This window comes from Drosophila simulans, chromosome 2L (genome assembly GCF_016746395.2).
Source record: "Drosophila simulans strain w501 chromosome 2L, Prin_Dsim_3.1, whole genome shotgun sequence".
Taxonomy (NCBI): domain Eukaryota; kingdom Metazoa; phylum Arthropoda; class Insecta; order Diptera; family Drosophilidae; genus Drosophila; species Drosophila simulans.
Window position 1 is genome coordinate 8,322,363 of NC_052520.2, and position 19,458 is coordinate 8,341,820.

Below are 19,458 nucleotides of genomic sequence, written 5' to 3' on the forward strand. Positions count from 1 at the left end.
ATGTACGAATTCAGTCAAACACAATTATGTAATTAATTTAGTGTATAAATGCTTTTATTTTATAAATAGCCGTAAAAATTCATCTGAAATGCTGTTTAAAACAGATCAACGGATTAAGATTAAGCATAGTTGTGTATCAAAATTGTGAGTAATTGAAGGTCTTGCCGCTTTCGAATCCTTTTAGCTCTTAAGACAGTTTCGACTGAGCGAATTTGCTGGCCAACTGGACAATTTCATCCACCTTTTCGTAATTTGTGCCCGATGCCTGGGCGGATTCCGGTTTGCCACCTCCCTTGCCACCCAGCGTGGCGGAAACATGCTGCACCCACTCGTTGGCCTTCAGACCCTTTTCCACGGCACTTTTCGGCACCGAGCTGAGACAGAAGATCTTCTTGGAGTCCGCATCCACTGACAAAAACATGGCGGCAGCGTCGGGTAGCTGGCTGCGCACTTGCTTCAGTGCGGCATCCAGCGCCTTGGTGTTGTTGAAGGCTTCCAACTGCTCGACCAGCACGGTGGCATTGGGATTGGCTTCGCACAGAGCCTTGGCGCGCTCCACAACAGTGACGGAGACAGCAGCACGTAGGGCACGTTCCTTGTCGTCCAATGTTTTCTTCAAGCCCTTCAGCAGGTTGCGCATCTCGTCCTTTTTCACGTAGGGAATCGTGGCATGCGAGATTTGTTCAGTCAGCTCAACAATCTCCTTCACATGCGACTTGGAGTCCTTACCAGACTTATCGTTATCAATGGTGGCCTTAAGCCGGACGATTTCTTGTTCAAATGCTTCAGATTTCTTCAGTGCCTTCAGAGCTTCGGGTCCTGTAAGAGCTACAATTCGTCGGATACCCTTGGCAATGGCCTCTTCGCTGCTGATCACAAAGTCCATGATGTGACCCGAGCGCCTCAAATGGGTGCCGCCGCAAAACTCGACGGAGGTTTTTTCGCCGGCTTCAGAATCGGGATTCTGCTCCAGTTCATCTACGGATACTCCGAAGGAGATTACCCTCACGGGATCAGGGTACACTTCGTCGAAGACCGATCGCAGGCCTCGGATCTTCTTGGCCAGGGCCAATTTCGACTCCTTTGCGTAGATCGGCACATTCTTGTAGACCATCTCCTTAGTCAGCTGCTCCGTCTTGGACACCTGCTCGATGGTCATTGCCGCCTTGCTGTTAAAGTCAAAGCGTAGCTTCTCTGGCACTACCAGAGAGCCCTTCTGTTCGGTGTCCTTACCCAATACTTGCAGCAAGCAATGGTTGAGGGCATGGGTGGCCGAGTGGTTTTTCATGGTCAACCAGCGACGCTCCACGTCGATGTGCAGTTCCAACTCATCACCCACCTTAAGGGTGCCTTCTACAACGCCAATGTGAAGAATGTAGCCTCCGCGGTTGTAGACACGGTCCACAAGGAATTCGTTCGCCTCGTCATTGACTTTAACCAGTGCACCTTGGTCGTAGATTTGACCACCGCTCTCTGCATAGAAATTAGTTTTGTCCAGAACGATGCCCGCCTTCTGTCCGCTAGTGATCTCGTTCACAAACTGGTTTTCAAAACGCAGGGCAACAATCTTGCTATTGCACACACCGTAGTTGTAGGCGGAGTCACGTTCGTCAGACACAGCCTCGTACTTGTACTTAAAGGTGTCGTTGGTTGGTGGCACACCTTGCTCCTGCAGCTGCGAAATGGCGTGCACATCCAAATTGATCTCCTCGATCTTGCTAGCACCTTTGCCCTGCGAAAGCACATATGAATTATGCTTGGCTGCCTCATAGCCATCCATATCGATTTTCAAGGATTTCTCCTCTGCCATAAGCTGGGTTAGATCGACTGGGAAGCCGTAGGTGTCGTACAGCCGCCAAGCAACATCGCCGGGAATGGTAGTCTGGTTACCCAACTTTTCAATTGTGCGGTTCAGCAAGTTGCGCCCGCGCGTTAACGTCTTAAGGAACTGCAACTCTTCCTCGTTGATGATATCAATGATGTGTTGGGGATCCTTTTTCACCTCCGGGAAGGCATCACCAAGCAGATCAACCACGGTGTTCACCAGGGTGGCGAAGAAACCGGGCTTGGCATTTAACTTCTCAGTGGCATAACTGTGGGAAGATAATTTCAAGATTATTATTGCTTAGATTAATTAATTTTAATATAATATATATAAGGCGTAGATTTTAAGTTATCTTACCGCACAGCGCGACGAAGGATGCGTCTCAGCACATAGCCTCGGCCAGTGTTGTCCGGAGTGCCGCCATCAGCCAAAGCAATGGTGATGGTGCGGGCGTGATCGGCAAGCACGCGGTAGGCCATATCAATGCCGTCCACATCGTCGGCACCCACACGACCCTGGTAAGGTGGGGCACCAGTGCCCGCCTGGATGGCATCGAAAAGTGGCACAAACAGATCGGTATCGTAGTTAGATCGCTTATTCTGGATGACCGACACCAGCCGCTCGAAACCCATGCCGCAATCAATGTGCTTCTTGGGAAGTTGCTTCAAGCTGCCATCAGATTCTCGGTTGTACTGGATGAACACGAGATTCCAGATCTCCAGAACATCGGGATCGTCCATGTTAACCAGCTCCGGAACGCTGCGTCCGCCGATTCGGTCAAAGTGCAGCTCAGAGCATGGTCCGCAGGGCCCAGTCTCGCCCATCTCCCAGAAGTTGTCCTTCATGCTGCCCGGAAGGATGTGTTCCGGTTTCAGGCCCAAGTCCAGCCACATTTGCTTGCACTCCAGATCGGGCTCCAGACCGCTGGCCGCGTCACCACCAAAGTAAGTCACATACAGACGATCCTTGGGGAGGGCGAGTCGCTGCGTGAGAAACTCCCAGGCCCAGGAGCAGATCTCCTTCTTAAAGTAGTCACCGAAGGACCAGTTTCCCAGCATTTCAAAGAAGGTGTGGTGATAGACATCCTTGCCCACGTCGTCCAGGTCGTTGTGCTTGCCACCGGCGCGAATGCACTTCTGCGTGTTGGCCACGCGCACCCACTTGGACATTTCGCTGTTTGGATCAGCGGTGCCCAGAAAAATGGGCTTGAACTGATTCATGCCGGCGTTGGCGAACAACAGCGTGGGGTCGTCCAATGGAATCGTGCTGGACGAGTGAACATAGATGTGCTTCTGCTCCTTGAAGAAGTCCAGATAGGCGTTGCGCACCTCCTTTGCTGTGAGTAACTTCATATTGCTGGTTCTGCAAAGGACAATGCGTGAGTGTAAACGTTGCCACGCGACAATTGGGGCTCCCTAACCCCTCAAAACGGCCACAAATCGGAGCAGTGAAAGTGCACTCTGCACAGTACGTGACAAAGTTATACAATTCGGAAGCGAATGGAATCAGAAAAACGTTTACTTGTTTATTTTGTGTATATGTAAATAGACCACACTGGTACCTAACCAAAACCAGTTATGTATTACTCACGTTTCAAACAGTAAATGCAAATGCAAACAATTTCGTCAGCCGACTGCAGCAACGTGTGAGATTGGCCCGATAGACAATGCGGCGAACTGTATGAGATATCGATAAATTTAGGGATGACAAACGAAAATAACAATTTTTTATATTTAAATATGTGGTCCACATGCTTATTTTACATTAATTGCACTCTATACCCCTCCAGATATGTGAAGTTTTCATAACATTTCTATACATAATTCCATTAAAAAAATCACAAATATTACAAAATGCATTTAGAATAAGCTCTGAAATGCGCCTCTATTTGAGCTTAACAATGTGTAACAATTAAAAGTCCATTCGCTGTGGCAAGTGTTCCTCCTCCAGCTGGTGCTCGATCTCCCTCATGCGTAGCATAATTTTAAAGTTCTGCTTGTCCTCCTGGCCAGTGAGGAACATGGTTAGCAGGGCCTGCAGGCCGATTAAGGTTCCTAAGGCTGGGACAATGGGGCGTGTGATTTTCCGCCACAACATAAACACTTCTCTAGGATTTTCCGTAATAGAGGGCATACGGTACGTGTAGCAGCGGGTTGCGAACAGAAATGCGGCGAATGGGGCCAGAATTGTGGGATATACGATGCCCAGGCTTGTCTGAAAGGCAGCACTGCGCATCTGGATGCACACCGGGCACTCGCCCAGCGGATTTAGCAGGATGGGCCGCTGGATAAAGAACTTGTGCGCCAGCATGGTAAATATGGCGGGAACGGCGACAATCGGGAGGTAAGTGGACAATCGACCATGTCCTCCAAGTCGCAGCTTAGTGCGATAATGATTATTTATGTAGGCGCCCGTTCCCGCAGCCATAGCACTCAGAATTCCGGGCGTGTAGCGCAACGACCATCTACAAGGCAATATTTTGATCACTTGTTAGGTAAGCGGCATCTTTAGAAGGCTTCATGCACTCACACATCGCCGATTTTGTCCCAGGAAGTTATAATCTTCCATTGGTATTTGAGGGCCTGATCCTCTGTTATAACCACCGCGTCCCTGGGCAGTTCGTCGGACTTGGCGCGTGATAATGCCATTTTTCATTAATATTTTGATAATATTTGGTTCTCAGAAAACAGCTGCTTATGGGTCAGTGTTGTATAACTCCCGAACCGGTGTGAGAATGTTAAGTCTCCACTGTAACATCATCTGTTTTATCAGTGCTGCAAAATGGTCAAATCAGTGTTGCGTGCTGTTTTATATCAGAGGCGAATTGAAATTGTATTACCAAAGTTCTTGCGAGTCTGTTTAAAATGCCGCACAAACGTAGGAACCGAGTCCATGCGAACCAAAGGAATTTCACAACGCGACTCGTTTCTGTGGCCAAACAGGTGTCTGCACCGCCGAATGTGCTCGTCGAATCCTGCAACGGTGCTCATGCGGAAAACAGCTCGCCGGGCAGTCCGAAGGCCAAAGGAGGAGCAATGACCAACGGGAAAAATCCGACGATCCAGTTAGCCGTGCCCATATGCAACACCACCGTGCGCAAGCAGAACGAGGCCCATATCATATCCAACATTAATCTGCAAATGAACTTTCATAAGGAATCTAACTTGATCGCACCACAGGTTAATTAAGGTTTTCAATTATGTGTGCTGTGTTTTAATAACATATTCTGTAACCACCCCAAAGATCACCAAAAAGATGAACTTCGCTCCGAATCGTGTTGTATTCGGGGTCCTAGTGCCTTTCAATGTCAACGATTCTGTGCTGGTGCCGCACAATAGCAAGCCCGATGCCTTAAAGCAGACGTCGAAAGAATCGGAATCATGCAAGGCCATAAGCGAGCCCCAGCTAGCCGACTTTGTGGAGAAAGTAGATCCCATTATCATGGCGGTTAAGGAACCAGTACTCAACTTGGATTGGGTACCAGGACCCTTCGATTTTTTCGGCGCATATAAGAGAACATACAATTAGAGTTAGATTTTATTTATAAATATATCCGAGTTTATCAGTATGTTTGTAGCTTTGTTAACCGATGAAGTTCATGACCACCAGATGCAGGATCACATGAGCGAAGATAAAGTCGGCGAAGCCGCGTTCCGGCGAAATGCCGGCAAACACGCTCTTGTTTTGGGGATTGGCCTGCAGGCGAAGGCACACTGCCAGGACGAAGCAGCTGACGGTGCTGATGAAACCAGATAGGAAGGAGTTGAACGGGAAGGTTCCAACCAGGCAGCAGTAAACAAACTGAATGATGCCGGTGAGCAGAATGTAGCCCAGGTAGATGTCCACCAGCTTCAGTTTCTTGGGCGTGTTCTGCACGTAGTCGTTATAGAACTTGGAAATGACGCTCGACAGCTCCACCATTTTGCTATTTTATGTGATATTTGTCCGGATATTTAAGGATAAAGGCGATTTTTAACAAATTAATCGCAGACACGTCACAAATTGGGAGAGAACTCAAAAGTATGACCGTTCGTCTAGTTTGAAAATAATACTGATAGCTTTATCGATGAAGGCGCAAGTACAGTGGGCACTGAATATCATGAAGTTTAATAAAGTATAGGTTTATATATTAAAAAATTATTATGTTGTAGTAAAAACTAAAACATTACAAATCTTATAGATTAAGGTCAGCTATTGATTCTTTTTTAATGTTGAATATGTTTGAGAGGTTATGGTATAATTTGATATTTATAAAAAGGAACAAAAATTCTTTTTCTAAGCGGTTAATAATGTTTTCTATCCGATTTTCACTGTACCGCCAAATCAGCGAACTAATCGATAGATACGGAAAATCATCGCTGATTGCTGTGTTTTGCTTTGCTTCTTCAGTGCTTCTTTTGTGGTGAGAGGCAATTGTTATTGCGAGTTGAGTTCGAAGAAATAAGTAACGTATGTATTTAAAATACCACAAAAGGATATGATGTGCGTTGCAACGTTTAAATAAACATTCGCTATCTAATGAGACAGTGATGCAGCGTGTTATCAAACTTCTTTTATATGAACACAACATGATTCATTGCTGATGTTTTCTCTGTTCGATTCGCAGACTGGGAGAAGATAATTGCCAAAGCCTCCTCCCACCACGCACCCCAAATTCAGTAATTAATGAACTTTATAATTTGATTGGCTCTGTGCATCGATAAACCAGCGTTGTGACCTTCGCAGGAGCACCCATTTCATTGTCAGTGTCAAGCGGGAAAAAATCAATGGAGGACCTGACACCATTGACCAACCTTCAACAGGTAGAGCAGAGCCAGACACATCTGGTCATCAAATTGCGCATGCTGAATGGGTTTATTTTGATTTCGTTTCGTACATCTGTTAATTATGTTTTTGTTTCAGTTTTAGTTGCAACATTATCATTTTTCCAACTGCCCAAAAGACGCGTTCCGACAACTACGTAAAATCAAGCGATAACTCAACCATCTTCAGTTGAGATACATCTAATTTCCGATATAGTCAGTGTAAGTGAAAAAGATATAGTTATGTATCTCTGTAATGTCGCACCTTGTTGTGCAAGTCTGTGATGCAAGATAAAACGAAAATAAGTTCGTAATGCTTTGTTTGCTTTCTTTATTGCTCTCAAATAAAGATTTCTTGGCAAAAGTCGGCTGCTTGTCTGGATTTAGGTAGACTTTACGATTTAAGCACTATTAATCCCTCGCTAAATAAATAGCACACATTCTATGACCATGTAGCACTTATATCTAGGTCTTCTAAAAGCAAGCACAATGGAATTATTGAACCTATTTTTTAAAGCTAGTTTTAAAGTTAGGAAAGCATGATTACTTATCAAAATGGCAATATAACCAGACTATTGCATGCAAGATACATAAATATGCAAATGATATCATTGTCAGAATGATCCAAGCCTAGCTTTTATGTATTATGTATATCTTCCATTATATTTTGTATTTGTTAAGTTAATACTTTGATTTCACGTTTATTTGCGAAAACTTTCTGCTCGCCTTATATGTTCATTCAAGAAATTTATCAGTAGAATTAAATATCAAAATAATGCAACTTGAGTAATTCCGTTTGCTGATTCAAGTCAATAATCTGAATATAATGGGTGGATATTTGATTTACCGTCTGGATACACATTATATAATTGTGATTTATGGTATGCTCGCTGGCTTCGCAGGAGATATGCGGGTCTTATCTCCACGTATGGATTGTTTTTCGCGGCTTGTTGGTGTTTTCGACTTTAAAGCTATACTCTAGTGGGAGACGAACTCGCCAATTTGATATCGACTTCCGAAGCGCGCGTAATCAGACCCATATGCAAAGTAATGAAATGATCACATTAATCGTACTTTGAGTCAAGTCCAAGGCTAACTTCGACTATCAGCATGGTCGAAATTTTCCACTCCACTCCGCCCGGCACGCGAACACTGCCCACTATGCGACGCACTATCTGCACCTCCTATTGTTATAAGCGTGGAAAACTGAGTCAGCGGAAAATTTCCGAGGCGAAAAGCGGGCGTCTCAAGTTGCACTTTCAGTGTGTTTCGTGCAGCCGGAGAGGGCGCATCATAAAATCCAACGCTCTTAGTTACTTACCTACCCCTGTTTCCAGATTCCCGAGGGAGCGCCGCGCAAGAAAAAGATGACGGAACGACAGCCTTTGCTCCTCCAGAGCGATGCCTCTGACTACGAGGGCAGTCGAGGATCGGCGGCACGACCCGTGCGCAGCTCTCCGCCGGACAACACTCTCGTCAACGTGCACAGCGAGGACAGCTTAGCAGGTGAGTTTGTGACCAGGTAAAAAATAGTTAGTTTACTTAAGTAAACTAATATGTTATTAAAAAGTTAATTGAGTTATAACGAGAAACTTATAATTCTTTCGCTTTTTTCTGTGAGTGCACGCAGCAGCCTCTGGATCGGGAGATGAGGAAATTGGATCGACGGATAAGTCCTATAACCCCACCCATCATCGCGACCTGGAGCATCCGACGTCCAACTTCGATACCCTGGTTCATCTGCTGAAGGGCAACATTGGTACGGGCATTCTTGCAATGCCGGATGCCTTTAAAAACGCCGGACTTTATGTGGGACTCTTTGGCACAATGATCATGGGAGCCATCTGCACCCACTGCATGCACATGCTGGTCAACTGCTCCCACGAGCTGTGCCGGAGATTCCAGCAGCCATCGTTAGATTTCTCGGAGGTGGCATACTGCAGTTTTGAGTCGGGACCTTTGGGACTAAGACGATACTCCATGTTGGCTCGACGAATTGTTACCACGTTCTTGTTTATCACGCAAATCGGTTTCTGCTGCGTCTACTTCCTCTTTGTGGCGTTGAACATCAAGGACGTTATGGATCACTACTACAAGATGCCTGTGCAGATTTACCTGCTTATAATGCTTGGACCCATGATCCTGTTAAATCTGGTGCGGAATCTGAAATATTTGACGCCAGTTTCGCTGGTTGCTGCCTTGCTCACAGTTGCCGGACTGGCCATTACATTCTCGTACATGCTGGTGGAGCTGCCGGATGTGCACACGGTCAAGCCGGTGGCCACTTGGGCGACGCTGCCTCTCTACTTTGGAACCGCCATCTACGCGTTCGAAGGAATTGGTGTTGTCCTGCCCTTGGAGAACAATATGCGCACGCCCGAGGACTTTGGCGGCACCACAGGTGTCCTCAACACGGGCATGGTGATCGTGGCCTGCTTGTACACAGCTGTCGGGTTCTTCGGCTACCTGAAGTACGGAGAACACGTGGAGGGCAGCATTACCCTAAATCTGCCGCAGGGCGATACGTAAGTCTTTAAACTTTCCATTGCTAATCGGTTTTAGCTGTAAGACAGAGGGATTTAATATCTCTCATGCTGATATACATAATATACATGCTCTCGCTATTTTGAAAAGCGCTATTCGAAATATTGACAGTTCAGATAATCGTTTTTAACTTTACTATCTAAATAAAATTTAAATTGCATGATAATAACGCTGGCAAAAGTAATGCAAGGTGATATAACAAAGACTGCAATACTAATATTTTAATTGTCTTCCTTTTTACATATTTAGACTTTCCCAGTTGGTGCGGATTTCAATGGCGGTGGCCATCTTCCTCTCGTACACGCTTCAGTTTTATGTGCCTGTGAACATCGTGGAGCCCTTTGTGCGAAGTCATTTTGATACAACGAGGGCCAAGGATCTGTCGGCAACTGTGCTGCGAGTCGTTCTGGTCACTTTTACCTGTATGTATAGCTTGTACATATATAAAATGTTCCAATTATCATCGTATTTTATTTCACAGTCCTGCTGGCCACCTGTATTCCCAATCTAGGCTCCATTATCTCGCTGGTAGGAGCTGTCAGCAGCTCAGCTTTGGCCCTAATTGCACCACCCATAATTGAAGTTATTACCTTTTACAACGTTGGATATGGACGCTTTAATTGGATGCTATGGAAGGACGTTTTAATCCTGATCTTTGGACTCTGTGGCTTTGTGTTCGGCACCTGGGCAAGCTTAGCTCAAATCCTGAATGACACAACCCACTGAGTTTAATCGAAATGAGCGAATCGAATGCAGAACCTGGCTAGTTCTGCCTACAAATGTGTGCGAATTTATGACGAAGGCTTTATGTAGTTACACTCAGACTACGAATATGTTTACCATTAGTTGTTTACCATTTCCCAACTGGAATCGGTCCAGTCCAGTGGCGGTGCTTTAGTGTGATTAATTTATATTTATGGCAAATTAGTAGCATTTTTTTTGTTGTTATCAGCCAGCTGCAATCGTACCAGACAATAACTAGCATTTTAAGTAGAAAGTTTTGCAACATTTGTTCAGTTTGTCAGTTGGAGATTATTTCTGTGTTAACTCGAAGACCGCACAATGCCAAACGTGATTTTACGTAGTATTCTTAACTAAATTATTATTTAGCTTTTACTATGTAGTCTAGGCCGGGGCAGATCATTCCAAAGCAGCTGCTAAGAATTTCCCAAAACCGAAATTAGCTAATGTTATCTGCATACTTTTATCGTTCGATTATTTGTAATTATATATATAAATATATATGTATTCTCCTCACCGATAAAGTTTTGTAAGTACATCAATTCGGTGTATCAACAAATGTTCTTTAATAGTTCAGTCGGTAACAAAGACAATAATTAATATAATGTTTATAAAAATCAGTACGATGAGTGTTCTTTAGTATTCCTACCACAGGGCTTGAATGGTCACTGGGAATGGGATTCCATTGGAATTAGCCACTCTCAATGGACTCGAAGAGAGCAGAATCAGTCCTTGAGCACGTGGACCGTTCCTAATCTGCTTGGTCAGGCGAGCGGGTGCCTGCTGGATAGGCTGAACTTCCTCTGCATCCGGATCGGGTGTAAAGTCTTGCGGCTCCTCATCGCTGGGTAGCTGCTCAACTGCATCTGTGGGCGGTGGGCCGTAGGTCAGATCCGGTGGTCCATATGTCTGATCCGGGACTCCTTCCTCGAAAGGAACCTCCGGCTTCAGTTCGTCGGCGGATGGGTAGGGTGCTGCCTGCTGTTTCTGAAGTTGCTTTGCCAGGCGTGCCGGCTGAGCTGAAACCGCTCCAAGTGCCAGGACCAGGACCAGCAAGGAACAGGATGACTTCACGTAGCTGCACATATTGTCTTTGAAGCAAGAGATACTCGAACTTATGAGGAAACCGTTGTTGATTGATTGATAGCTTTGCTGTTCATTACCTGTCTTTTTATATGTTTTTCGGCTACTACGTGGGTGGATTAATCAATTTTTGGTGGTAAAACGTGGTCGTTTGGTTAATGACTGGGTCATCCAGTGGCCCTTGTGGTCATTTGGAGTTGTCGTCAATGTCACGTTGCAGGTGCCCAAAACGGGAAATCAATCAGCCCATTAATTTCAGTGTCAATGTTAGCCAGAATAATTTTTTTTAATGAGTTATGGAAAATTATAATAAATACACATTGCATAAATAGGTTTTAATACAAATTTATTAAAAGTTATATGCATATCACTAATTTTCTTGCAAAGCGCTCTTAAAATTCCCAAGTTCTTTTTCCGCACAGCGTGCGTATAAAAGGCGGCAAGCGTGTGGTGTAAACGTGTTGTTTGGAAGGAGAGCAAGTTAGCACTCCCCTAGACAAGGATGGAACACATAAACGGTCGGCTAGGCACAAGACAAGCCGTCCACAAATTTTTTTTTAGGCCCTATGACTTAATGCCAAATATCCCTTAATAAAATATAAAACACATCAAACATATACATTTTTATATTCATAAGCTCTACTTGTCAAATGGTAAAAATAATCAGGTATAAAAACATATCAATTTAGTCTTGAACTTATCACTACGCACTAGAGATTCAAATAATTGAAAAATCTGATTCTTACAAAAAGTACTGATTTAGCCATTTCTACGAGCTAGGAAGTAGCTATAGGTGGGATCTATACTCCTGGGACAACTGGGCAGATAGGTAAAAAAGGTGCGACGAATCCTGGAACTGTTGACAAAGCGAAGGCTGTGCTGCGCCTGCCAGCAGAGACGGGATTGCTTCAGGACGATCTGAAGGACTTCCTCGCGAAACGACTTCTTAAACTTATTGGATTTCTCCATGATCTCCTTGTGAAGTGAATACGGGATGGGATTTTGTTTTACGATCAACGGATCTATATTGGTTAGCAGCGGAATCAATTTCTTTTCCATCTCCGACAATTTACCCATATTGTGCCTGTAGCTTTCGAATTCCGCAAGGCTTTGTGGACCATATCGTTTGCCATATCTCCTACACACCCATTCCCGTACCTCCGGAATTTGGTGGCCATTGTGGAGACTGGCCAGCACCAGTTTGCTGTCGCCACGCAGGACTTCAAAGCCATCGCTTAGCATTTGGTCCATGAACTTGTCATCATCGGGATCGATTCGCTCGCGGTTGTAGACCAGGCGTTCGTTGGAATCCTTGGGAGGCGGCGCAGTCGGCACCGCCAGCAAACTCTTCTCAAAGATTTTTCTCACACACCGGGACACGGCTTCGTTGATGTGACTGCTCCTAATCGGCACCGATGCAATAGCTCCTTGACGCTGCTTATATTTTTGACCAGAGAGTGCTTCCATCAAGGACTTCTTAACGACATCGCTTGTGTCCAAAGGCTGCTTGCTGTCCCTTTTGAAAACTTGTTCAAAGTTGAAGGCGAAGGGCTTGTGGTCTCCGGGTGCCGTGAAATATTCAGGTTTGGCAATAGAGTCCTCCTCCTCCTCTTCCTCCGCCAGGACATCTGGTTCGTTATCCTCACCAGCACAGAGTCGCATCAGCGCACCACTCCTGTCGTACAGACGTCCCCATTCACCCTCTAGGAGTAGCACCTGGGGAGGAGTGTCCAAGCTTACGTGCACCAATTCGCTGCAAGCAACACAGCCGGGTTTCCGGAAAGCAGGCACGCCAGGACTCCAGCCCTTGTCACCAAACTTCAGAAGGTACTCATCCACGTCGCGATTAAGGTGATGCAAAATCCGTTCCCTTGTAAGCTTGACCGATGAAATGAACAATTATTCATAAATGATTTATATATAATTTTGTTATAAGGATAACTCACTCGCTTTGCAGTCCCTTCCACGTCAACCATATCCAAATAGCGTCGTCGCTGCTCTTGCAGGAACGCCTGTCGCTCCTGGGTTCGAGTTTCCTCATGGAACTCGCACAGATCCCTCGCTTTCTGTGCAGGATCGGTGGTAATCTCGTCTATGTGATCGAAAAGGTGACACAGTTCGTGGTTAATAACTGCCTTAACTGTTCGTTGGATGGGATGAAACTGGAAGTCGGTAAACCAACGATCCTCATCTTCCTTAGGATCCCCCACTTCGTTCGGGATCTGAATCTTTAACAGCGGCGTATCCGACAAAAACTGATTGGACCGACGGGGTGTGGTTTTGGGACGTGGTTGCTTTTGAAAGTAGAAGCTTTTGCGCAAAGAGGATTTCTTTTTAGTTGTATGCGAGGAAAGAACCTTGTCCAGAGCTCGAAAAGTAGCTGGTAGATCCAGTGGCATTTCATCATCTATATTTTTTTGATAAGCCGTAGAAGAATTCGGTATTATGATGGAAGGTCGAGCAGAGCGATTCTGTCGGTTTTTCAGTTGAATCTTCGCTTGTCCACATCCGGGTAGAGGTAGCACTTTGTCTAGAGCTCGAAAAGTTGCCGGCAAATCCAGATAGGCGATGGCCGAGAGCAGAAGTTGTCCATTAACTGAGTACTTTCCGCACGAACTGCCGGTGTCGTAATGCTCCTGGAATAGAAAGTAGAGAAAGGCCAGTTTCTGGCCACGACTGAACCGCCAAATTCGATGGAGTTCACGGTTCCTGATCAAAGGTTGCACTCCCAGGCGCAGCAGACAATCCCGAATGGACCTAATATCGAATTGCAGTGCCGTTCCCAGCTCATCGGCCGCCTGCATCTGATCGAGCGATAGACCACGATACCAACTGGCCACGGGTAGCCCCAAATCAACTCCTGGATTCTTAGCCATGTTCCTAGTGGATAAATTCACAAGTAAAACAAAGAACGAACAATTTAAGAAACTTGGTGAATTTTGTGAGTGATGCAAATAGTTTGAATGAGAGAATTCAGAAATAATACTCAATGCAGACCAGTCTATACTATGTTCATATACAATGAATCTATATAATTTTATTATTAAAGTTACAAAACAATAATTGCCGTATGTTTAGGCCCACTGGTTTGCTTGGCAAACGAATGATTTTTTTTCAAAACACTCATCATAGTACATTTCCTTAGCATAGATATAAACGCAATTATGTTGTTTTTTTTTATCCTGATTAGGCTTCCATTTGACAAAGATGGGTTCCCGTCCGGTTAGAGTGGAAACGAAGGTGCCACCGTATTCAACCAGTTTGGATATATCCACCCAGTAGCTATTGTTGGGTGCTAGCGCTAAGATGCCATCCAGCTCCTTCTCGTCCCGGATGTTCGCCAGGTGACCGTTCATCTCACGACATGTGACATATGCCTCGAACCAAGTTAGCGTTAGATTCTTCTCGATGTGAAAATACCTGGAGCCAACTTTCTCGAAACGTGACATCTTGATATTGTTGGCCGCTTTGATGTTGCCCGCATGGTGGAGCATTATAATCTTTAACGGCTGCAGCTGGATTTCCATCTGGGCCTGAAAAGCCAGCACACTACTTGCTATGCCCGATTCCATTGCATCAATAATTGCCAGTGTTTCGTTTTGTCTAAGCGCGTTGTATGTGAACCAATAATTTTGGTTAACACCAATCTGATCGATTGTATTTTGCGGCTTTTGTGGACTTGGCAATGTAGCGTTTCCGTTTGGAATGTCCTGCTGCCCACCACTGACTACCCAAAGGTTCCACAACGCCAACAGGTATAAGAGGTTAGTTGTGTACATGTCCAGTTTGGGAGATCTCAAGCGTGTGAGATCCAATCTTGCTAAAGAACTTCCAATGAGCTCAACTCTTTTTGTCACGCTTTTTAATGATAATGTAAGCGTTTTAAAGCATCACTGTGAAAAGCAAAAAGGCTGAAACACACTGAAAAAGATAAAAATCTGCTATGATATATTTAAAAAAAAATATATATTAAATGCCTAAAGTTAATAGCTTTACTATTAAAGTCACACTTCAATTTTGATTATTTAAAAAAAATACATATTTAAGTTTAAAGGAGTTATATTTTTATAACTTTATTAAATAGTATATATATTATATTATATATATTATATTCAGGCCCATTGCTCGGCTTGGCAAGCGTAATAGTGATCATTGCCACAATTTTCAAAGTACATTTCATTGGCATTTACATAAACGCAATGACGATGTATATTTGCGGGCAGATTTGGCTTCCATTTCAGAAATGTAGCATCCCTTCCGGATAGTGTTGAAGTCCAGGACCCCCCATCGCTGGGACGGCTGTTGATGTCCACCCAGTAGTTCTTTTTTTTCTCTGTGAAGATTTCATTCAGCTCCTTCTCATTGAGAATATTCGCCAGGTGACCGCCCATTTGACGACACGTGTCGTATGCGCTATCCCAGCTCATCTTCTTTTGCTGTTCGAAGTAAAAGTGCCTGGAGCCAATCTTCTTGAACACTGACATCCTGATCTTGTTGGACATTCTAACGTTTTCCACGTACGGTTCAATTTGTTGCTTCAGAGACCGAAGTAGTGTGTCCATCTGGCTTTGAAAGGAATGCATTCGCATTGCTAAGCGTTGCTCCATGTTACCAAGTCTCCACAAAGTTCCATTTTGTCTTAGCGAATTGTAGGTAAACCAGTGTTGCTGGTGGTTTTCAATATTCTCGATTGTATAATACGGCACTGGTGCTTTTGGCAATTCATTTGTTCCTGCGGAACTATCCTGCTTTTTAGCACTGGCGACCCATAAGTTCCATAATGCGAAAATGGAGAAAATGCAAGTTGCGTACTTGTACATTTTGAGGGCTTATAGACTGTGAGTTCAATAGTTTAATTCCACCTCGGACTAACCCTTTTTACACATCTTAACGAGATAATCACCCGGAACATTAACTTTTTCAAGCATTTAATACTCTGTTAAAAATTCAACCCTACAAATCGAAAGATATATTTTCGACTCAGAAATATTCTAGACTTCATTCAATGCAATCTTCCCAAATTAACTACTATTATAAATAAATCAAAAGAAGTTTATAAAAAACATATGTATATCCTGAAGAAAAGTTTATTGCTTAGGTGGATGCTTCGGGACATGGAGGATACCACTGCCAAACGCTCCAATCGACGCAGCCTCCAGTTTTCGGATCGAATCCAGTGCCCTGCTCGCAGGCAACTAGCTCGGCCTGTCCGGTGCTAGCGCACTGCCAGTAGTGGGTGGGATCCCAGAAGTCACGGGAAATCTCTCCGGAGCGTCCAACGCAATCGGGCTCACCGTTGCCATCGGGATTGCAGGCAAGGTCAGCGTAGATGGCCACGCAGAGGGTCAGGAAGAGAAGGACTAAGGCTGAAACATATTTCCGTCATTGGCAACTCCATGGTTTCAAGGATATGAGGTCATCAACGAAACTCACCTGCTTTCATTGTGGTTTGTTCGAGTGATTAATACCGAATGCGATTGGAACCCAAGGTTCGACATTTTATAGCACCCTGCTATCTATTCCTGACATATTGTCTACGACTATCGGAGCTATACATTCTATTTCTTAAAGAACATGAAATCGTTTAAAAATAATCGCATGATCACGATTGGTATCTGTATCTAGACAGTTGGAACATTTGGCGACGTCGTATGAGGAGCTGTTAAACATTTATACATATGTTGCTAAGTATTATAGATCAGTCGGTTATAATATTATAATATTGAACCTGGTGCTATTGTAAAGAAATTTGTGTATGCTTTGCCAATCCAAATATATCCTATTTAGATTGGCTTTAGATTAAACCTTGTAGAACTTTAAACAATAAAATATATATACATTTCAAATATACAAATGGTTTTTAAGATCAAGCTCAACTTAGAAAATAAGTTACTTCTCAAAATTACAGTATATTTAAAGTATGTACTTTATATTATAAAGTATAATTTACGTTTCTCTCGTTAATAACGACGTTGATTCATTAAATGCAAATTACTAGCAATAAAGTTTTAACTCTATAAGTTTCCAAGATATGACATGGATAAAAACATCTCAGAAATGTTATATTAAAATAATAATGAAACTACTAATACCCTATAGTTCCCAAGAAAGCGACTGAGCAGAAACAAAATTTAGTTTTAAAATATAGTTATGCCAAGTTTTGTAGCTTTATAACATATTCCCATATTTTCGAATGTGTTAAAAATTAAAAACATTGTATTTAATCATTTAGTTTGCCATATACTTTATTCATTTTTTGTTAAAAATGCAATTAACAGTAAGGAGTCCAAGTCCATTCGTTCCATGGGACGCACTCCTTCTTGGAGGGGTCGAATCCGGTGACCTCCGGGCACACCACAACCGTGGCCGTGGAGGTGGAGGACTCACACCACCAGTAGCGAGTGGGATCCCAGAAGTTGCGGATGTTCGTCTGCACGTTGGATGCGATGCTGCAGTCGGGCTGGTTGTTGGAATCGGGATCGCACGCATTTCCGGTGCTTAGGAGCGCCACGAAGAAGGCAAGGCAGATCAAAAGTAGTGCTATGGGGATCGGCAAAGGGTTGAAGTATCTTTCGAATGGAGGGGATTCCTTTTCGATTTGCTCAGCTAACTTACCGGACTTCATGGTGCTGTTGAGTTCCTACTGGTTTCGTAAGTGTGCTTTAACTGGGCGAATTCGCAAGCTTATATACCCCAGACAGGCACTGATATTGGCTTTCATCAATAGCAGTTATCTCCCTTGGCGGGAAGCCTGTGCGAAATTCTATTTTGGCAGCGACATGAAATCGTTTCAAAATAATCGCACCTTGTATCGCCCACCGTATCTGTATCTGTATCTCAGCGCAGAGTCAGTGTACGCGCCCCTAAGTTTTGTTGACGCAATAGTTTGATTATATGGAGGTGTCGTAAAGGTCATGCCGCGTGCCACAATCCAAACAGGGTGACACTCCCCTCTCAATAAGTTAAATATAGTACAAACTAGGACAGTATGGTTTATAATCGAAATTTGGACTTGGGGCTTCTATTCAAATACCTAATACTTAACTGTGGGGAACCCCACTTTCTTAACGCAAACGAGTCATCAGCCTTACGCATTTATATTTATATTAATCTACTACCCTTAACTTTTGGTGATAGCACCACTAATCTTAAAAAATTACCCTACCTAAGTGGCTTATAAAAATATTAACCTGGGTTTTAATCAACACATCCGCCATACCATATACCATACATATAAATCTTAACATATTCTCTAATTTGAAGATCAAACTCCAATATATAACATAAAATCTCAGTAGGTGTGACACAACTAATTATTTGCGATAGTAATGATTACAAATTGCTCGTTATAAGTCTCCCATAGCAATGGAGTCGAGGGTCACCAGCGGCACAGGTCCACCGAACACCATTATGATACAGCTGGTGTCCCAACAGCCCAGTTCCTGTGGACAGATGCAGGCCATGCCCATTTTCCCATAATTTCTCGCGCGGCATGAACCAACCTCCACCGGTGTACTATGTTCTTCGACCAGAAGACCGCGTAATGCCCATCTACATACCACCTCCGAGGTTTAACAATGGGCAAGGAGGAAGGATGGCGGCGGAGTGTCCTTGCTGTGGCCATGCCAAGTCATTGTGCACGGAGGAACCTCTAGGAGTCCACGGAGCGCAGAAACAGTTTGTCAAATTAGAGAAGGAAACTCCTGGATATCGGGATCAATGCACTAACACCATTGAGCAGCCAGATGTGGGAAATATAAGGACGATTTACGAAACCTTAGGACGTGCAATGGTCACTGCCGCCGTAGAGGCAGCACAGAGATCCCAGCCAGCAGGACCCTCAGATCCGACAAATGTAATATTGAAACTATTAACCCAGTTGGGGGAGCAGAATCAAACAACGAGCTGGAGTCCGCATTCAGAAGGAGGAGCAGGAAGTCCCGACCACCAACCAGATATGAACAGGCACAAAGCCAGCTTTTCGGAAATAGTCCGCGTGGTGAAGAGGACCTCGTCTGACCCAGCCATTGCTAAAGGGCCACCAGATGAGCTAGATGAGCAACGTAGGCTTCCATCTGTACTCTCCGATGGTCGTCTACACGTCGATTATCCCAAAACGCCAAGACCAACACCAACATTCTCCGTCGAATCTGAAAACACCCTCGATTCTGGTTACTCGCCAAATCTGGAAAACTCCATTGGACATAGCCAGGCGTAGCAATGAGATGCTCTTCACCAAAGTTACCTATATCAGAAAATATTAAATCTTCCACATGACAATTATTAAACTTTATGCTCATTGGCCTTGAAGCTTTAATAGTGACAAATCCTTTGGAATCAAGTAAATAATTCTATAATGCATTTATTTTAATCAACTTTTGGAAAATCAATGTGTTGTTCATTGCGGCAAAGTTCTTTGACTTTTTCTATTACGTTGCTCTCAAGCTTAAGTAGACTTTACTT

The 19,458-nt window shown here is 44.1% G+C and overlaps 12 protein-coding genes and 1 non-coding gene across 16 annotated transcripts; 4 read left to right on the plus strand and 9 right to left on the minus strand.

The window, feature by feature from the left end:
- Positions 1-32: 32 nt before the first annotated feature.
- LOC6731497 (alanine--tRNA ligase, cytoplasmic) lies at positions 33-3,540 on the minus strand. The gene is made up of 3 exons (XM_016178635.3): positions 3,416-3,540; positions 2,183-3,187; positions 33-2,093 (listed from the first exon to the last, which is right to left on the minus strand). Exons 2-3 carry the CDS (start codon positions 3,175-3,177, stop codon positions 188-190), a joined length of 2,901 nt encoding a protein of 966 aa, XP_016024175.1. The 5' UTR covers positions 3,178-3,187; positions 3,416-3,540; the 3' UTR covers positions 33-187.
- Positions 3,541-3,669: 129 nt separating this feature from the next.
- Positions 3,670-4,574, minus strand: LOC6731498. Its single transcript, XM_016178633.3, has 2 exons — positions 4,355-4,574; positions 3,670-4,289 (listed from the first exon to the last, which is right to left on the minus strand). Exons 1-2 carry the CDS (start codon positions 4,471-4,473, stop codon positions 3,737-3,739), a joined length of 672 nt encoding a protein of 223 aa, XP_016024176.1. The 5' UTR covers positions 4,474-4,574; the 3' UTR covers positions 3,670-3,736.
- Positions 4,575-4,592: 18 nt separating this feature from the next.
- LOC6731499 lies at positions 4,593-5,393 on the plus strand. The gene is made up of 2 exons (XM_002078612.4): positions 4,593-5,004; positions 5,069-5,393. Exons 1-2 carry the CDS (start codon positions 4,690-4,692, stop codon positions 5,351-5,353), a joined length of 600 nt encoding a protein of 199 aa, XP_002078648.1. The 5' UTR covers positions 4,593-4,689; the 3' UTR covers positions 5,354-5,393.
- On the minus strand, positions 5,350-5,746 carry LOC6731500 (dolichyl-diphosphooligosaccharide--protein glycosyltransferase subunit DAD1). The gene has a single exon (XM_002078613.4). It carries the CDS (start codon positions 5,744-5,746, stop codon positions 5,408-5,410), a length of 339 nt encoding a protein of 112 aa, XP_002078649.1. The 3' UTR covers positions 5,350-5,407.
- Positions 5,747-6,126: 380 nt separating this feature from the next.
- Positions 6,127-10,532, plus strand: LOC6731501 (proton-coupled amino acid transporter-like protein CG1139). 4 transcript variants are annotated; one of them, XM_016179792.3, is made up of 7 exons: positions 6,128-6,274; positions 6,432-6,627; positions 6,728-6,849; positions 7,965-8,133; positions 8,249-9,152; positions 9,421-9,593; positions 9,653-10,532. In XM_016179792.3, exons 4-7 carry the CDS (start codon positions 7,995-7,997, stop codon positions 9,895-9,897), a joined length of 1,461 nt encoding a protein of 486 aa, XP_016024180.1. In that variant the 5' UTR covers positions 6,128-6,274; positions 6,432-6,627; positions 6,728-6,849; positions 7,965-7,994; the 3' UTR covers positions 9,898-10,532. The 4 variants fall into 4 exon arrangements, with proteins under 4 accessions (XP_016024177.1, XP_016024181.1, XP_016024179.1 ...); XM_016179789.3 differs by lacking the exon at positions 6,728-6,849 and having other exon boundaries at positions 6,127-6,274; XM_016179793.3 differs by lacking the exon at positions 6,728-6,849 and having other exon boundaries at positions 6,127-6,274; positions 8,258-9,152.
- Positions 10,533-10,557: 25 nt separating this feature from the next.
- LOC27209179 lies at positions 10,558-11,081 on the minus strand. Its single transcript, XM_039291234.2, has one exon. The coding sequence runs from the start codon at positions 10,996-10,998 to the stop codon at positions 10,558-10,560; it is 441 nt and encodes a 146-aa protein (XP_039147168.1). The 5' UTR covers positions 10,999-11,081.
- Positions 11,082-11,453: 372 nt separating this feature from the next.
- On the plus strand, positions 11,454-11,550 carry LOC120284279. Its single transcript, XR_005543513.1, has one exon. It is a non-coding gene; the product is annotated as a U6atac minor spliceosomal RNA (small nuclear RNA).
- A 64-nt stretch (positions 11,551-11,614) lies between these two features.
- Positions 11,615-13,978, minus strand: LOC6731502. Its single transcript, XM_002078615.4, has 2 exons — positions 12,942-13,978; positions 11,615-12,873 (listed from the first exon to the last, which is right to left on the minus strand). The coding sequence occupies exons 1-2, from the start codon at positions 13,869-13,871 to the stop codon at positions 11,755-11,757; spliced, it is 2,049 nt and encodes a 682-aa protein (XP_002078651.2). The 5' UTR covers positions 13,872-13,978; the 3' UTR covers positions 11,615-11,754.
- Positions 13,979-14,012: 34 nt separating this feature from the next.
- Positions 14,013-14,820, minus strand: LOC6731504 (accessory gland protein Acp29AB). Its single transcript, XM_002078616.4, has one exon. It carries the CDS (start codon positions 14,772-14,774, stop codon positions 14,070-14,072), a length of 705 nt encoding a protein of 234 aa, XP_002078652.1. The 5' UTR covers positions 14,775-14,820; the 3' UTR covers positions 14,013-14,069.
- Positions 14,821-15,042: 222 nt separating this feature from the next.
- On the minus strand, positions 15,043-15,847 carry LOC6731505 (accessory gland protein Acp29AB). Its single transcript, XM_002078617.4, has one exon. The coding sequence runs from the start codon at positions 15,813-15,815 to the stop codon at positions 15,108-15,110; it is 708 nt and encodes a 235-aa protein (XP_002078653.1). The 5' UTR covers positions 15,816-15,847; the 3' UTR covers positions 15,043-15,107.
- Positions 15,848-16,064: 217 nt separating this feature from the next.
- On the minus strand, positions 16,065-16,586 carry LOC6731506. Its single transcript, XM_002078618.4, has 2 exons — positions 16,429-16,586; positions 16,065-16,361 (listed from the first exon to the last, which is right to left on the minus strand). The coding sequence occupies exons 1-2, from the start codon at positions 16,436-16,438 to the stop codon at positions 16,090-16,092; spliced, it is 282 nt and encodes a 93-aa protein (XP_002078654.1). The 5' UTR covers positions 16,439-16,586; the 3' UTR covers positions 16,065-16,089.
- A 628-nt stretch (positions 16,587-17,214) lies between these two features.
- On the minus strand, positions 17,215-17,717 carry LOC6731507. Its single transcript, XM_002078619.3, has 2 exons — positions 17,611-17,717; positions 17,215-17,535 (listed from the first exon to the last, which is right to left on the minus strand). Exons 1-2 carry the CDS (start codon positions 17,618-17,620, stop codon positions 17,267-17,269), a joined length of 279 nt encoding a protein of 92 aa, XP_002078655.1. The 5' UTR covers positions 17,621-17,717; the 3' UTR covers positions 17,215-17,266.
- A 555-nt stretch (positions 17,718-18,272) lies between these two features.
- On the plus strand, positions 18,273-19,355 carry LOC6731508. The gene is given in 2 exon segments (XM_002078620.4): positions 18,273-18,470; positions 18,472-19,355. Coding segments are annotated over 2 exon segments (852 nt in total). The 5' UTR covers positions 18,273-18,360; the 3' UTR covers positions 19,214-19,355.
- Positions 19,356-19,458: the final 103 nt, after the last annotated feature.

Coding starts and splice junctions, on each gene's coding strand:
- LOC6731497 (XM_016178635.3), bottom strand. CDS start 3,177: ATGAAGTTACTCACAGCAAAGGAGGTGCGCAACGCCTATCTGGACTTC. Junction 2,094..2,182: donor ATCCTTCGTCGCGCTGTGCG/GTAAGATAACTT, acceptor ATCTTCCCACAG/TTATGCCACTGAGAAGTTAA.
- LOC6731498 (XM_016178633.3), bottom strand. CDS start 4,473: ATGGCATTATCACGCGCCAAGTCCGACGAACTGCCCAGGGACGCGGTG. Junction 4,290..4,354: donor TGGGACAAAATCGGCGATGT/GTGAGTGCATGA, acceptor ATTGCCTTGTAG/ATGGTCGTTGCGCTACACGC.
- LOC6731499 (XM_002078612.4), top strand. CDS start 4,690: ATGCCGCACAAACGTAGGAACCGAGTCCATGCGAACCAAAGGAATTTC. Junction 5,005..5,068: donor CTAACTTGATCGCACCACAG/GTTAATTAAGGT, acceptor ACCACCCCAAAG/ATCACCAAAAAGATGAACTT.
- LOC6731500 (XM_002078613.4), bottom strand. CDS start 5,746: ATGGTGGAGCTGTCGAGCGTCATTTCCAAGTTCTATAACGACTACGTG.
- LOC6731501 (XM_016179789.3), top strand. CDS start 6,592: ATGGAGGACCTGACACCATTGACCAACCTTCAACAG. Junction 9,153..9,420: donor AATCTGCCGCAGGGCGATAC/GTAAGTCTTTAA, acceptor TTACATATTTAG/ACTTTCCCAGTTGGTGCGGA. Junction 9,594..9,652: donor CGTTCTGGTCACTTTTACCT/GTATGTATAGCT, acceptor TTTATTTCACAG/TCCTGCTGGCCACCTGTATT.
- LOC27209179 (XM_039291234.2), bottom strand. CDS start 10,998: ATGTGCAGCTACGTGAAGTCATCCTGTTCCTTGCTGGTCCTGGTCCTG.
- LOC6731502 (XM_002078615.4), bottom strand. CDS start 13,871: ATGGCTAAGAATCCAGGAGTTGATTTGGGGCTACCCGTGGCCAGTTGG. Junction 12,874..12,941: donor TGGAAGGGACTGCAAAGCGA/GTGAGTTATCCT, acceptor TCATCGGTCAAG/CTTACAAGGGAACGGATTTT.
- LOC6731504 (XM_002078616.4), bottom strand. CDS start 14,774: ATGTACACAACTAACCTCTTATACCTGTTGGCGTTGTGGAACCTTTGG.
- LOC6731505 (XM_002078617.4), bottom strand. CDS start 15,815: ATGTACAAGTACGCAACTTGCATTTTCTCCATTTTCGCATTATGGAAC.